Source organism: Cryptotermes secundus, unplaced genomic scaffold (assembly GCF_002891405.2).
Source record: "Cryptotermes secundus unplaced genomic scaffold, Csec_1.0 scaffold584, whole genome shotgun sequence".
Taxonomy (NCBI): Eukaryota; Metazoa; Arthropoda; class Insecta; order Blattodea; family Kalotermitidae; genus Cryptotermes; species Cryptotermes secundus.
In genome coordinates this window covers 906,046-921,233 of record NW_019735468.1, presented here as the reverse complement: position 1 = coordinate 921,233, position 15,188 = coordinate 906,046, and the positions used below count along the sequence as shown (strand labels likewise).

The 15,188-nt window shown below is 37.3% G+C and overlaps 1 protein-coding gene across 1 annotated transcript; it reads left to right on the top strand.

Annotated features, from left to right (window-relative positions):
- The first annotated feature begins 379 nt into the window (after positions 1–379).
- Positions 380–6,147, top strand: LOC111869385 (mediator of RNA polymerase II transcription subunit 31-A). Its single transcript, XM_023860881.2, has 4 exons — positions 380–566; positions 2,159–2,248; positions 2,342–2,438; positions 5,596–6,147. Exons 1-4 carry the CDS (start codon positions 551–553, stop codon positions 5,813–5,815), a joined length of 423 nt encoding a protein of 140 aa, XP_023716649.1. The 5' UTR covers positions 380–550; the 3' UTR covers positions 5,816–6,147.
- The last annotated feature ends 9,041 nt before the right edge of the window (positions 6,148–15,188 follow it).

Here is a 15,188-nt window from a genome sequence, read left to right as displayed (position 1 = left end):
CTCTGCTCTGGGATGTAACGTCGTTCGTGTAGTCCGCTGAAAGACAAGAGATGTTATGGCGGAACATGTCACCTCCATTTTCAGGGTCGAAGAATACGCCAAGCAAGAAACCAGCGAGAAGCAGGTATCTACTTGCTGTCTGCTTCATGCTGGTTTCTTGCTTGGTTTAGTCTTTGACCCTGAAGATGGAGGACATATGTGCCTTCGAAACGCCGGTTGACTTTCAACGAAGCAAGCAGCATTGTATCCAGAAGACGGAACTTTTTGCTCTCGATTTTGCAGAAAACGTGCGTGTACTTCAGAGTCTACCAGTAGATGGCAGAGCAGCTACCCTTCGATCCCTCGCTCATTAGATTAGTCGCAATAGTTCTATTCATCGGTCACCAGATAACGTGGTGTTTACAATATGGTGGTTGTAGGTGGGTAGGAAGGAAGGCAGGCTTAAAGCACAAATTCTTGATGTAGTTTCTTAAAGGAATGTGGTACCGATACTGACGAATACGAATGGTCGGAATAATTGGCAGAAGATAGAGTGGGAAGGCACTTCGAAATGATGGCTGCAAAAGGTAACGTAAAAAAGGGAAAGTTATTCTTGTTTTTGAGTAGCAGATGAAGGCGGATGAGGTAATGAAGGTATTTTTCCATCAGTCGTAACCTCGACACTAGATGGAGGTTAATGGTCAGTTTCACGCTCCTTCCAGTTTGTACACGTCGATACAAATTGTGTAATAGGCTGGGTGGGTCCCATTACAGGTCTAAACGTAAGCAGAAGTGAAAAAAACATTTCATAAACATTGTGGGCTATATGTTGTTTATAGTTCTCTAAATACCTGTCACTCTGGAATTGTAAGAATGTATTACCTCCATCTCTACACAGAACCTGGTCTACTTTCTGCTTGCTTGGCTTACTCTTTGAACCTGAAGCTGGAGGTACTACATTCCTCCAAAATACCAGAAAATATCCACTGGTCTACGAGTACATGGCATAACACCCAGAAGATAGTACCATTCAACAGTAAAAACAACTGCATGCTGAAATTTATGATTCTACTGCTGGGTGTCATATTTGTATTTCACATATTTCAAACTGCCAACTTTAGTGGATAGAGGGTGTCGCATGGTCAGCGAAACGAGTCTCCCTGGCCGTTAATTTCGGTTTTCTAGACTAGAGCCGTTTTTGCCTTGAAATAACTCATCAGTCATCCTCACAAGGCTGAGTGGACCCCGTTCCAGACCCACTATTTCTTAGAAAATATGGTAGTGTCGGGAATTGAACCTGGACCTCTGGATCTGTAGCCAGGAACTCTGACCACTAGACCACAGATGCACTAACTTCACCGGCAAGTGATGGTTGCTTGGTCGGTATAGTTCACTTGTGGACTAAAACCGCAGAATTTGTATTGTTTTTGTATTTGAAACTGACATAACAGAAGTGCCACCTTAATACATATAATGGTATTGTTAGAGCCAGGATAGCCACATATAACAACTGGCTGTGGGCTGAACAACCAGGGAATGATTCATTTAAGGAGAAGAATTTTTCTCCTTACCACCATATTCAGACTGACTCAGGGGCCCATCTATCTTTCTATCCAGTGGACACTAGAGGCTCTTTCTCCAGAGGTAAAACTGCCAGATTATGAAATTGACTGTTGACCTCCATGTAGTATGAGGTTAAGAATCCAATGGTCCTTTATCTCCTCTTCCTCATACTGTATGTCTTCATGGTTTGGTGCTTGATTTAATTTAAACATGGATGAATTTACTGTCATATTTGTCAAGTGGTTTGACACATCACATCTGGAAAATAACTAGTTTGAATTCTATATTCTGACTGAGGATTTTATGGTTTTCTTCATATCCTAATGGAATGCCATCCCAAAATTTGAAATGACTGATGTTTTGTCATCCATCCTGGTATATCAATTTCAGTATTCGAGCGCTACATACCTACAGCAGTAGATGCATGCCATAAGATAACTGAAGACTTTACAAGCTATTAAATATACTTAACTCTTAAATATACAGACAGAGCAACATTAGTGCAATTGGGAATTTTTTCCACATGTGTTTTTGTAAATTACATGCAAGAATACTTACTGGCTTAGTTTATTGTATCAATATTAAATGCATAATAAAATTGTCTGATGTATTCCAGGTGGACCAGAAACGGAGGATCAGCAGAAACTACGGTTTCAGGTTGAACTGGAATTTGTTCAGTGCTTGGCCAATCCAAATTATCTCAATTGTAATGCAGTTTTCTATCACTGTTTGAATGATATGTATAATTTCTAAATGCGGCAACATATATTGTGTGTAAATTTTGAATCTTTAATTTCAGTTCTAGCACAGCGTGGTTATTTTAAGGATCAAGTTTTCATAAATTATTTGAAGTACTTATTATATTGGAAGGAACCAGAATATGCTCGTTACCTAAAGTAAGTTCATGGCCTTATTTGTTTGAATTGGTGTGCTTCTCTTTGGCCTTTCAAATTCCAGCCTTAAACTGCTGTCATGATATCCAGTTGCAAAAATTTGCCAGTATGTTTGCCTCTACCCCTGGCCCTTTTTGTACTTGCATGTAGCAGCCAAAAATATTAGTAATAGACTATAGATCTAAAGCATGATTTTGTTTTTATATCTGATTGAAAATATGTGATGCCTTAATGTGATTTAAGCCAGGTACCCTCTGATTTATCTTATATGCATTGCTGATAGATGTTTAATTCACTGTATTAGTATTGGTGCCATATATGTGTTGGGATATACACGGAGGCTGTTGCAAGTATCCTTCAGCAAATCAGGGGAGAGAGACAAGGCTACTTGCATCATCTTGCACTGTGCGCGTTCAGATTCATGCCGCAGTCATCAGGCCAGTAGCATATACACATTACAAATATAACTCGTTACAGCAGATGTTAGAAATGTTCTCTGCTGTCCCACACATTCTTGTACCTCCACAAAGAGTAGTCTTGTGTGATTTCAATTTCAGGAGTTCTGTGGCAGTTAGAACTGATGATTTTGGATCCTTGGCTTTTATGCAAGGCATCTGAATGATTTTTTAAAGACAATGTTAAAGCCTAACACTGCTTTCATCCACTCTCTCTTCACTGAGCTGTTAGCATTTTGATTTTGTCCTCTTTCTTCCATTATTTGTCTTAATTTATTTGCAGTTGTGTGAATAGTTTTTCTCTTTGGAAGTGTAACATCCTGAAATTTATCCCAGACTTTTCTTCTTAGTTTTGTTACACAACAGCTGATCACATACTGGTAGATAACATACATATACACTTCTTGGTTCAGTGTGTAACTCATTTTGATACAAGAAATAATGACCAATTCTTGACTGCTTATGGCACAGGTCAGGTACAGCAGCAGTAGCAGCGTGAGTATTAGGTAGGTTCTAAAGGGTTCTGATTGTGTATAACACTCAGGATTACTGAGTTTTTGGACTTCACCCCTTGTCTGGCATTCTGAAACATACAACAGAACACATAGATTGCTCAGTGAATGAATTTAGCTCTTTCTAGAGTAGGTGTCTCCCGCCCCTCACCTGTGGACAGCAACAGACCAAGTTTCCAAAACGTTGTGTTCTTTTGTGTCTGTTAGAATACCAGATGATGGACAAAGTCAAAAAACCCAGTAATCCTGAATTAGGATTAGGACTAACATATTGCACAGAAACTTGTTTCACTGTAGCTCTTCAGTGATTTAGTGGGGTAATACGGAAGGGAAATTTGACTGTGTGAGGCTGTTGGTCTTTTGATCATACTGGAAATGTGAACAGTATAAGATGACTGAGTAGCNGAGGATTGTGGCCAGTGGTTTCATTGGGAGTGTGCTGGTACAAACAGTGAATTGGCCTTATTGCCTTGGTACTGCAACTCCTGTGTGCAAGCCGTGGTAATAAAGAAGCAAGAGGAGACAATCTTGAGTTTGAGTAGGGAGCTTGAATTTGCAAAAACTGAGATTAGCCTCTTAAAAGAGGAATTAAATTTAGTAGATAATTGTCCTGAAGAATTAAGACTGTATCGAACTCCCGAAGGAAACATAAGATTGTTTTCTCCTCATTAGACACTAAGTTTACTTCAACCAATCGATTTGAACCTTTAGCTATGCTAGAGCCTCAAACTGATGGTAACTCTGTAGACCAGCCAGCCAGTGCTGAATCTAGTTATAAGCCTATATTTAAGGCAAAGCCTAAACATCAGATTCTTGTACTTGGTAGCAGTCATGGTAGGGGTATTGGACAGAGGCTTCAAAATGCTATGGGAGATGGATATGCTGTGACCAGCATATTCAAGCCCAATGTTGACCTGAGGAGTGTCACTGGGGACAGAAAATTTGTGTAAGGATCTTAATAAAGAAGATCAAGTAGTTATAGTTGGGGGGGCCAGGAAACAGTTTAGATAGGAACCTCAATTACCAAATTGAGAATGACATAAGTAACATTGCTCAAAAAACTAGTCACACCAATGTGAAGTTTGTTGGTCTTCTCTGGCGACATGACAAGCCATGGATTAACAGTTGGGTAAGGGACGTTAATCTTCGACCTGAGCGTTCGCTTATGGGGATTGGCAGGACTCACATTGATGGCATTTCTGTCTCTTCAGTAATGAGGAATGAGCATACTGTCCATGGTTTGCATCTTAATCCTTGAGGCAAGGACAAGCTCACGTACCTGTGTACATATGCTTACTAATTATGTCTTAAACTAAATAGTGGACACTGTGATAGTGCTAAGTGTCCAATCAATTGCAAGCGGTGTCATTATCTAGAAGTACAGCAGTAATAACACCATTAATATCTGTATAAAAAACTTGTGAAAAGTATAATATTGAAATGTAAAGTGAACTGTCTTGGAAAATACATATAGAACAAACTATACCTAAATTAAGTGCAGCTTGCTATGCAATGAGATCAATTAAGCCCTTTATGCCACAGGAAACACTGAAGATGGTTTACCATGCCTACTTTCATTCTATTATGAACTATGGATTAAGATACAAAAGAATATACTTAGAATCATTACAGGACGTAGAAGTATAGATTCATGTAGAGATTTATTTAAGAAATTAAAAATTCTACTTCTTCAATCACAATGTATACTATCGCTTCTCTTATTTGTTGTGAACAACAAAAATAAATTTGAATTAAATTCCAATATCCATAACATGAATACTAGACAAAAATATAACTTCCATCTACCTTCATCAAACTTATCACTATATCAAAAAGGAGTGTACTTTTCTGGCATAAAAGTGTACAGTAGTCTCCCACAAAGTATCAAAAACTTGAGTAATGATACTAAACATTTTAAATCAGAGCTAAAGAAATATCTGCATGCTTATTCCTTCTACTCTGTAGACGAATACCTCAATGTAAATAGAGAATAATGTAGAATTAAGCTATATTAGTTTAAGATAAAATTACTTGTACCAGTAGGTATTATTTTGACTTGTTCTATATCCAGAGGTATTAATCTACTTGGGATCTATGGAATGCAAATAAATTCATTTAATTTCACATTTTTATCATAGACTGCAAAGGTTTATGCTTAATTATACTGTAATATGCATACTATTGTTTTATCAGGTATCCAATGTGTCTGTACTTCTTGGATTTGCTACAGTATGAACACTTCAGACGTGAAGTTGTAAGTGCACAGTGTACTAAGTTCATAGATGACCAACAGATCTTGCTGTGGCAGCACTATACAAGGAGGAGGACACGGCTATTACAAAGTCAGGCAGAGCAAGTCCAGAATCAAACTGCAGCCAATACTAATGGGCAGAGTCAGCCACAGAAGACATGACTCTATCGACTCACTGTATTTGTACGTTCGACTGTATCTATTGTATGAAACATCCGTTTTCTTTGCCAGAATCTCCTGACTAACATTAGTTGGCACTGCACTGTTGAAGCTTACTTGGGAAGAAATGGCATTCCTTGAAAGTTCTTAAAAGTATGGATGTTTTAATTCATTATATGAACTATTCTGCAGTGTATAAAAGTGTTGAGTGATTTTCTGAGTCACATGAAATTTGAATTAATAGGTTATTTTGTTAGATGATTGATCACATAACTTTGTGCAAATAATTTTTTAACCTCAGAAAGAAAAATAAAATAATATATAATTATATTATATATGATTTGGTTATTTATTATAGTCCTTTATTGCAGTTTTATATCTTTAATCTTAGGACATCTAGCAACTGTGACCATCATGAATTTAAGGTAGAAACAACCATTTTCTTTAGGTTCATATTTTTCAAGTGTCATGTTTATTATTCTGTATTTTTCTTTTGGTGACAAATCATATTTGTATGAAGCCATTAGTTCCTTTATTAAGAATATGGTCAGTAAATCATGTACTGGTAAATGAGACTCTAATTAAAAATATAATTATGTTAACAATCATATTTGAATGCAGCGTACTAAGTAGCCTGCTAAAGAATAATGACTGGTGTTAACCCCGCTTTCTTGAAGAATTAAAACTCAGCTTAATGAGGTCTATGAGGTTTATACCTAGTATAAAGAGTTAGGTTAGACAGGATTATCAGTTTGAAGGACTGAATGTAAGTATGGAATGCTGTAAATCAGCTTGTTTGATAATATGGCTCTAGAGATCATGTATTGTGGTGAGTGTCAAGATTGTCCCCCATAGACGAGACAGGTTAGGGTATGGTGGGTAGAGCAGTGCTTAGGGTACTGCTCATGTCATTTCTCACATTGGCAGATTGATCTAGAGCAGTGGTTCTGAAACTTTTACTTCTGCAGAACTGTTTTGGCAATAAAAACCCCCAAAATTTTTAAAAGAAAAACTTTTTCAAGTTCCTGTTTTTAAAATGCAACCTTACTTACTTACTTACTCATGGAGCTGACACCTTCTGGAAGAGCCGCCAATTCTGCAGCTACTCAAGAATTTCCCAGCATCTTATGGAACCCAAAGGTTCATTACCATGTGCACAAGAGCCAGATATATCCAATCCATATCATCCCATCCTATCTCTCTAAGATCCATTCTAATATTGCCCACCCATGTATGCCTTGGTCTTCCCTGTGATCTCTTTCCTTCTGGCTTTCCCATCAGTATCCTGTATGCATTCCTCATTGCTCACATTCGTGCTACATGCACTGCCCACCTCATCCTCCTTGACTTGATCATTCTAATTATATTTGGAGAAGAGTACAAGTTATGAAGCTCCTCATTATGCAGTTTTCTCCAACCTCCTGGCACTTCTTCCCTCTTTGGTCCAAATATTCTCCTCAACACCCTGTTCTCAAACACCCTCAGTTTATGTTCCTCCCTTAATGTCAGAGAACAAGTTTCACACCCATACAGAACCACAGGCAAAATTATAGTTTTGTATATTCTAATTTTTATGTTTTTGGACAACAGATGAGAAGACAAAAAGTTTCTGGACTGAATGGTAGCAAGCATTACCCAAGTTCAATCGCCTCTTAATTTCCTCCTGAATCAGGTTTTGATCTGTTATCGTTGTTCCCAAATGTCTGAACTGTGCCACATTTTCAAAACATCTGTTTCCTATCTTTATGTCATGATTTTGCCCTGAATTTTGGTGATGAGACAGTAACATATACTTAGTTTTCTCTGTGTTTACTTCTAGACCACCCTCTTTACTTGCGTCAATTAAAGTTTGTGTCTTTTCCTTTATGGTATCTGCATTATCACCCAGTAGATTCACATCATCGGCGTAGACCAACAGCTGACGTGTCCTGCTTAATTTCAGTCCCACCTGGTCTCCCTGGACCTTCCTAATTGCTTACACGTATTCTAAAGCAAAGTTGAAAAGGAGTGGTGATAAAGCATCTCCTTGTTTTAGACCATTCTGGATAGGAAATTTATCAGATAAATGTTTACCTACACGGACTTCACTATACGTTTCGTTTAAACACATTTTAATCAACCTAACTAGTTTCATGAGTGTTCCAAACTCTATTAGAATATTGTACAATAATTCNCCGGAATTTGATCACTGCCTGGCGATTTATACAGTTTCAATTTTGCAATAGCACTTTCAACCTCAAAAGGGCTAGCATCAGCCACTAATGGCTCAGCTGTATGGATTTCTGTCTGCCTAACAGAACTACCTTATGTGCATTCAATAACTGAGAGATGTAGTTCCTCCACCTATTCGAAATGTTGTGGGGATCTGCAAGCAGATCACCATTCTCATCCTTCACTAAGTTATTGCTAGGCTGGTAACCCCTCTTAAAGTAATTTATTCCTCTATACATGTCTCTAATGTTCTTGTTCTTACTGTTCATTGCAAGCTCATCAATTTTGCCTTTCAGATAGTCCCTCTTTTTATTCATGAAATGCCTGCTGGTCTCACGTCTTACATTGCTCTCATTATCCCTATTTATTTCTCTCTGATCCTGTAACCATTTGAATTTGGATTGTTTTCTTTGGTCTAGTAATTCTGAGCATCCTTCAGCGAACCATGGCTTATGCTTCTTCAGTTCACAATAACCTAGACTCTCCTTGGCAGAAATTATGAAATTCTCTCTAATAGTTTCCCAAGCTTTATTAACATCCAACTCAGTGTGCAAGTTTTCCAAGGCCGCGAAACTATTTGGGATTTCAACACGATACTTCTCTTTACCCTCTACCTCATTTAATTTCTTGAGATTGTACCTCTCCATACGAACGCTGTGCGCTGTTTGTTTGCTCACTGCCAGTCTTTCCCTAACCTTTGCCACCACCAGGTAGTGGTCAGTATCACAGTCTGCTGCCCTGAATAACTGGACATCAAGTATACTTGTGTCCCCTCTCCTGTCTATCAAAACATGGTCTATTCGATTGTGTATCTTCCCATCAGGAGATGTCCAAGTAAATTTATGGATGTTATGATGTGGGAACATTGTACTTTTGACAGTAAGATTTTTTGATGTGCCAAAGTTTACAACTCTTAACTCCATTATCATTACTAGGGCTCGGATTTCTATGACATGTCATATTTTTATCCTGGCATCTTTTCACATGTATAATTAAATATAAACACAGTTATGACTCTTGTGAACATGAAAATACGGTTTTTATTGTTCATATAAATGCATATTTGAACCATATTTTAGCTTTAGGTTGTATTTGGGCCTGAAGTGATATAAAATCATATTATTGGTAATATTTTAGGCGAGTTTCACTTATTGCTCAGAAATATATTTGCAAGTATTGGCAACGATGTTATTTGGAACTTCATTTCTTAGAAATATTTGGCCTTGTGTAACGGGATTTGAAGGAATACTGTACAGTGTGAAGGGTAACGGTTCTTGACCTGGCGTAGAATCAGCCACTTTGAAAAGAGAAATTGCCACCTCTGCCTCTGTCTGTCTGTCTATGTCTCTTTTTCTCCTCCACTGCAGTGATACCTGAAGTCCAGTTTGTTTCTTGCATATTGGTGAAAAATTTTTCCATCCACAAAGCGGTAAATTTCTACCCTCTCCCCAAAACCCGTCCAATACAGTACTGTATTCATAACTTCAGTTGTTCAGTATAGTTTCAAGATGCTTAAAGTCAAGTGCTCTAATAGCGTGAAGTTGCATGGTTTTATTAAAGAGTTTGGTGGCAAATATTTTAGTACTGATGGAGAAATTTTATTTTGCAAAATGTGTGAAGTGAAAGTTACGGCAGACAAACGTTTTACGGTGCAACAACACTGCAATACAGCTGAACACAGAAGCTGTGTAAACAGAGAAATTACCATGGAAAGTAGACGGCGATTGTTGTTTGAAAAGTCATCCTCCAGTTCACCGAAATCAGGAAATGCCTCCGAGTTTTCAAAGGATCTTTGTACTATGATGGTTTCATCAAATATTCCATTACATAAAGTAGATACACCTAGTTTCCGAAACTTCCTCGAAAAACATACAACTCATCCCATTCCGACCGAATCCACATTAAGGAAGAACTATCTCACTTCCTGCTATGATGTTACCATCAATAAAATAAGAAACTGTGTCGGAAATAGTAAAATATGGGTGTCTATTGACGAAACTACCGACGTAAGTGGTAGATTTGTAGCGAATGTTGTTGTTGGTATACTGAAAGATGACCAGCCTCGAGATATATTCCTATTGGCATGTGAGGTGTTGGAAAAAGTGAATAATTCTTCCATTGCTGTTGTTTTCGACAATGCGATGAATTTGCTGTGGCCAAATAAGGTAGAACGAGAGAATGTGCTCCTCTTCTTAACGGATGCCGCTCCATATATGGTAAAGGCAGCAAAGGGACTTCAGGTACTGTATCCCAAAATGATTCATGCAACGTGTCTCGCACATGCTCTGCATAGGGTAGCAGAAGAGGTGCGAGAGAGCTACTTTGATGTAGATAAATTAATAGCAAATGGGAAGAAAATTTTTGTTAAGGCTCCACTTCGATTGCAGAAGTTTAAAGAAGAGGCTCCATCACTACCCCTTCCCCCTAAGCCTATTCTAACACGATGGGGGACTTGGCTCGATGCTGCAGATTATTATTGCACACACTACAGTGTGATTGAAAATATCTTCATGAAGTTTGACAGAGATGATTCATCTTCAATTCGAACTGTACAAAATTTGTTTTCATCAACCACGTCAAGAAATCTAGCGTACATAAAATCAAATTTCAGTGTGATATCAAAATCCATCATTAGACTTGAAGCTGTGGGCATGCAACTGTGCAATGCATTACAAATTGTTAAGAAAGTTGAAAGTGAACTACATCAAGCATAGGGCAAAGTTGCTGTGAAAATTAGTGTAAAATTACAAAATGTGCTCCAACAAAATCCTGGATATTCAACACTGTGTACAATTTCTGACATTCTTTGTGGCAAAGAAGATGAATTTGACAACAGTGAATTAGAACTTGACGCAAGTGATTTGACTTGTTTTAAGTATGCCCCTGTGACATCTTGCGACGTAGAAAGGAGTTTCTCCAAATACAAGGCCATTGTTAGTGACAGTCGGAGGTCCTTCAAGTTTGAGAATTTGAAAATGCATGTTGTCATTCAGTGCAACTCTACTGAAAAGGAAGATTAAGGTACCGTACAAATTATTTACCTGCAACTATTAGCACACTTTACTTTACTTTTCACGCTAAAATAAACAATACTTTCGTTCATGTTTTCTCTTTACAGGGTCAGCAGTGTGTTGTGATGGATGCTTCATGGCTTAAAGACATTTATTCAGAAAAAATAACTGTGTACACTTTTCAATAAAATGCCATTCAGCTTTTCTCTTTATGGGGTCAGCAATGTGCTGTGATCGACGCTTCAGAGCTTAAAGATATTTATTCAGGACAAAATAGCTTTGTAAACTTCTTAATAAATTGCCATTCTTAGGAATTTTTGTTAAATATTTACTTATTTTTTGTGGGCCATTCTGTCATATTTTAGGTCATATTTTGGCATTTTTAGGGCATAAATGCATGCATATTTTCAAAGTTTTTAGGTCATAGAAATCCGAGCCCTAATCATTACTAATTTCATGCAAACTCTCATTCCCAATCATTGGTTTAAAAATGTCTTCCCTCCCTACTTTGGCATTGAAATCTCCTAACAAAATTTTCAAAGGGTACTTCAGGAATTTATTAAATACATGTTCTAGTTCTTGATAGAATCTATCCTTTATGTCATCAATTTTATCTTCTGTTGGGGCGTGAACACTCATAACAATGATATCACACCAGTGACCTTTTAGTATTATATATGATATCCTATCACTAACGAATTCTACCCTCTTAGCTGCTGATATGATTCTCTTATGTACAAAAAAACCTGTACCTAATTCATGATTTTCATTCCCCTTTCCATAGAAAAATGTATAGTCTCCTGCTGGTGCGATGCCGCCTCCATCCCATCTGACCTATATTTTAAGATCTATGGATAGTTAAATTAAATCCACCCCATATTTTAGTGAACAGTCCTTACTATACTTACTCAATGTGACAAGTGAACCTCTTACTGTTTACAAGGCCCTTTAAGCAAGGAACAGATTTGGAAAACTGTCCTTATGTCATGTTTTACATAAATGCTGCATATCTAGAGGACACAATTTCGCACATATGTGATTGTAGATGGAAATGAAAACCGCTTCATCACAGCTATAGTTTGAATGCCTAGAAACTCTTTTGGATCATCCAAAAAGTTAATGAGGGGAATGTTTGTGTATGTATTTTTTAAACCTGCATCATTATGTTAAAAGTGGGATATGGTTGTCTTTTGGAGTTAACAGGCTTTTTACATGAGTTCCACTGTACTTTTGTGGGAATCATGAAGCTGCTTCTCAGAGTTCGTTAACATAATACACACTGGGCATCAGGAACACTTAAATTACAAACACATGTAAACTCATATTTGCCGATACCTCCCATCATTCATTTGTTATTTGTCTTTGATAATGAAGACTTTGTAGATCTGACCATTTTGTTGTTGTCATGTAGTTGGCTCAGCCCTTTCATTTCTTGTTGGTTTGAACTTTCCATTTGAAGCCTGTAATTCAGTATAAGGCTTGAAGAAAATAAAAATATTACACATTCATTGATTCTTACATTTTATGTTACTAAAACTGATAAATATCAACACCAGTAAACTCCAGTCATGGTAAGGTGGCCATGTGCCCGTATATATCAGATTACCAAGATTCTACTATATTAACTTACGTAAACTTGGCATGAACTAGCAGAATGTGTTGAAAACAGTGTCATTCAATAGTAATTTCATTTACATTTATCAAAGTACGGCATAATCCTAAATATGCACACCAAGTGACATTGTTATGTTGGGAATGCAGAAATCAATGCCCAGTGACAGATAACTTTGTTACCCTAAACAGGAATAATGTGATTTAAAAGAGTAATGAAGCTTAACTACACATATATTGTTGTGGTAGCAAAGGCTTTATAAAATGAATTAGTTTGCCATAAGACAGTATTCTCTCATGGAATTCCGGAAACTCACAAGACTGCGGAATTCCCTGGAACATCATTTGAGAGGCATTGGTATACAAGGGAAGACTGAATACTGATCCAATTTTAGTCAAGATGTGTTGTCACTGGAGTACGCGGTAGCATAGTTGGTTGAGGCACTATGCTACTCGTACAAGCCAGAAGGTCGCATGTTCGAGTCCTGATGAAGTGGATTCTTTTTCAATTTACCTAATCCATCCAGCTGCACTATCACCCTGTGGTTGACGCAGTCTGTAACAGAAATGAGTACCAGGGATCTTTCTGGGGTGGTAAAGGGCGGATGACACACAAGGCTGACAACCTTACCGCCGTCTGTGAGCCGATTGTCTAGAAGATCTGGGAGCCTCAACGTCTCACAACCCAATGGGCCTCCACGGCCTGTTACTGGGATAACTTTACCTTACCATTTATGTGGTGTCACTTTCAAGTTGCTACAGACTTCTGTTCCATAAACACGTTGCAAAACTTACAGCAGAGGAAATGTGGTAGAAATTCTGAAAGGTCTTTCTATGAAAAAAAAACTACTTTTTTACAATTGTAGTTTAGGAGGAATATCCAAATTGTGAAGTAAACGTTGACAGTGTGAAAGTTATTGTTCGGGTCAACCACTTATACCTTTCTGAGGAACTTTTGGACATGAACAAGATCTTAAAAACTCAACACACACAAAAAGCCCATGATCTTGTGCCCAGAAAAATACAAAACTGCAGGAATGCAAGCAGTTTGATTCGTGGGTACTCTTTTTGTATAATTATTATGCATCTTGAATGTCATAAGTGTAAGTCAGAAAGAAAGTGATGACAAATGTTTGTTCATAAGAGTGCAAGAAAATGTTATATATTGTGTGTCAGAAATGGAGAACTTCAGGGCTTTCATGTGGGGCTGACAGTTGCCAGCAGAAGCATAGTATTAAACAATTGAACAAGGAATATTGTTTTAAATACAGTTATCAGTTATAATAATCAGGTATTAATTTCAATTGTTAACTCTGTGTTTTGAAGTTTAACATTTAATAATTAAATCTTAATGTGACAAGCCACAAAACGAGATTTCAAATAGATGTAAAACTATGTAAGATTTGAGGCTTTCACGGCGGTGACTATGAAGAAAGCAGTCTTCTGGGATTTGGCACCGTGTATAAGTGGTGTTAACCGACGTTTCGGAGGAACGTATCGCCTCCATCTTCAGGGTAGAAGAAAAAGTATAAGAAATCTGCAAGCGACAAGACCGTGAGAACGGTAAAAGCAGACTGCTTTTACCGTTCTCACGGTCTTGTCGCTTGCAGATTTCTTATACTTTTTCTTCTACCCTGAAGATGGAGGCGATACGTTCCTCCGAAACGTCGGTTAACACCACTTATACACGGTGCCAAATCCCAGAAGACTGCTTTCTTCAGATGTAAAACTGCTAGGAGAAGTGTACAGTTTGTTTTAATTTGGAATAAAATATTTGAATATGGGCAATGAGTACTTCCTTCACTTCAAGTAAATATGCAGAGCCATTCTTTACCCTCATGGATATTATGTAATGGTGCTGCTTGCATCTGTTGATGTTTGTGCTTTTTCTTTCCTTTTATATTTTGACAATTTTTTTCATTTGGAAGTGAACTGATATTCATGCCATATTTTACAGGTATGATGAGAAAGTTGTTAAGATTTTATGTAATTTATTATTTATAAGTTCACTAGTAAAAGTGATGTAACTTTAATATTAGAAATAAAGTATTATTATCTGGTTAATTTATTTCTTTTTATATAAAAACTTCTAAGTTGGTATTATGAACTTTGCAGTTGTAGTTCCTGAACATGTTGATCTTATGCCTTCTGAAGACGGTCACATCTCACTGAATCATGTAAAGGCAATAAATATCTACAAATTGAATCACACTGGATGGTGTTAACAATTATTCTATAATTTAGTTTACCAATGTGACTGACCAGAATGAATAAAGTTAAGTTCAATCAGAATTTGTTTGACAAGTGTGTTTGATGTTAGGCAGAGGTTTGTAGCTGACAAGGTCTGTGGAAACAATGGGCATTCTGTGCTGCTTTTCTGTCACACAGTTTTTCAGTTCTACTGATTTTGTATTGCTCATCTCTTTTCATGATATGCACCTCTGCAGTTAAACATTTATGTTTATCTTTACAGAATTTTGTTTTCTCACAATTTTACACAATTCAATACAAAGCATGTCAGCTATCAAAACCAGCTCCTTTCC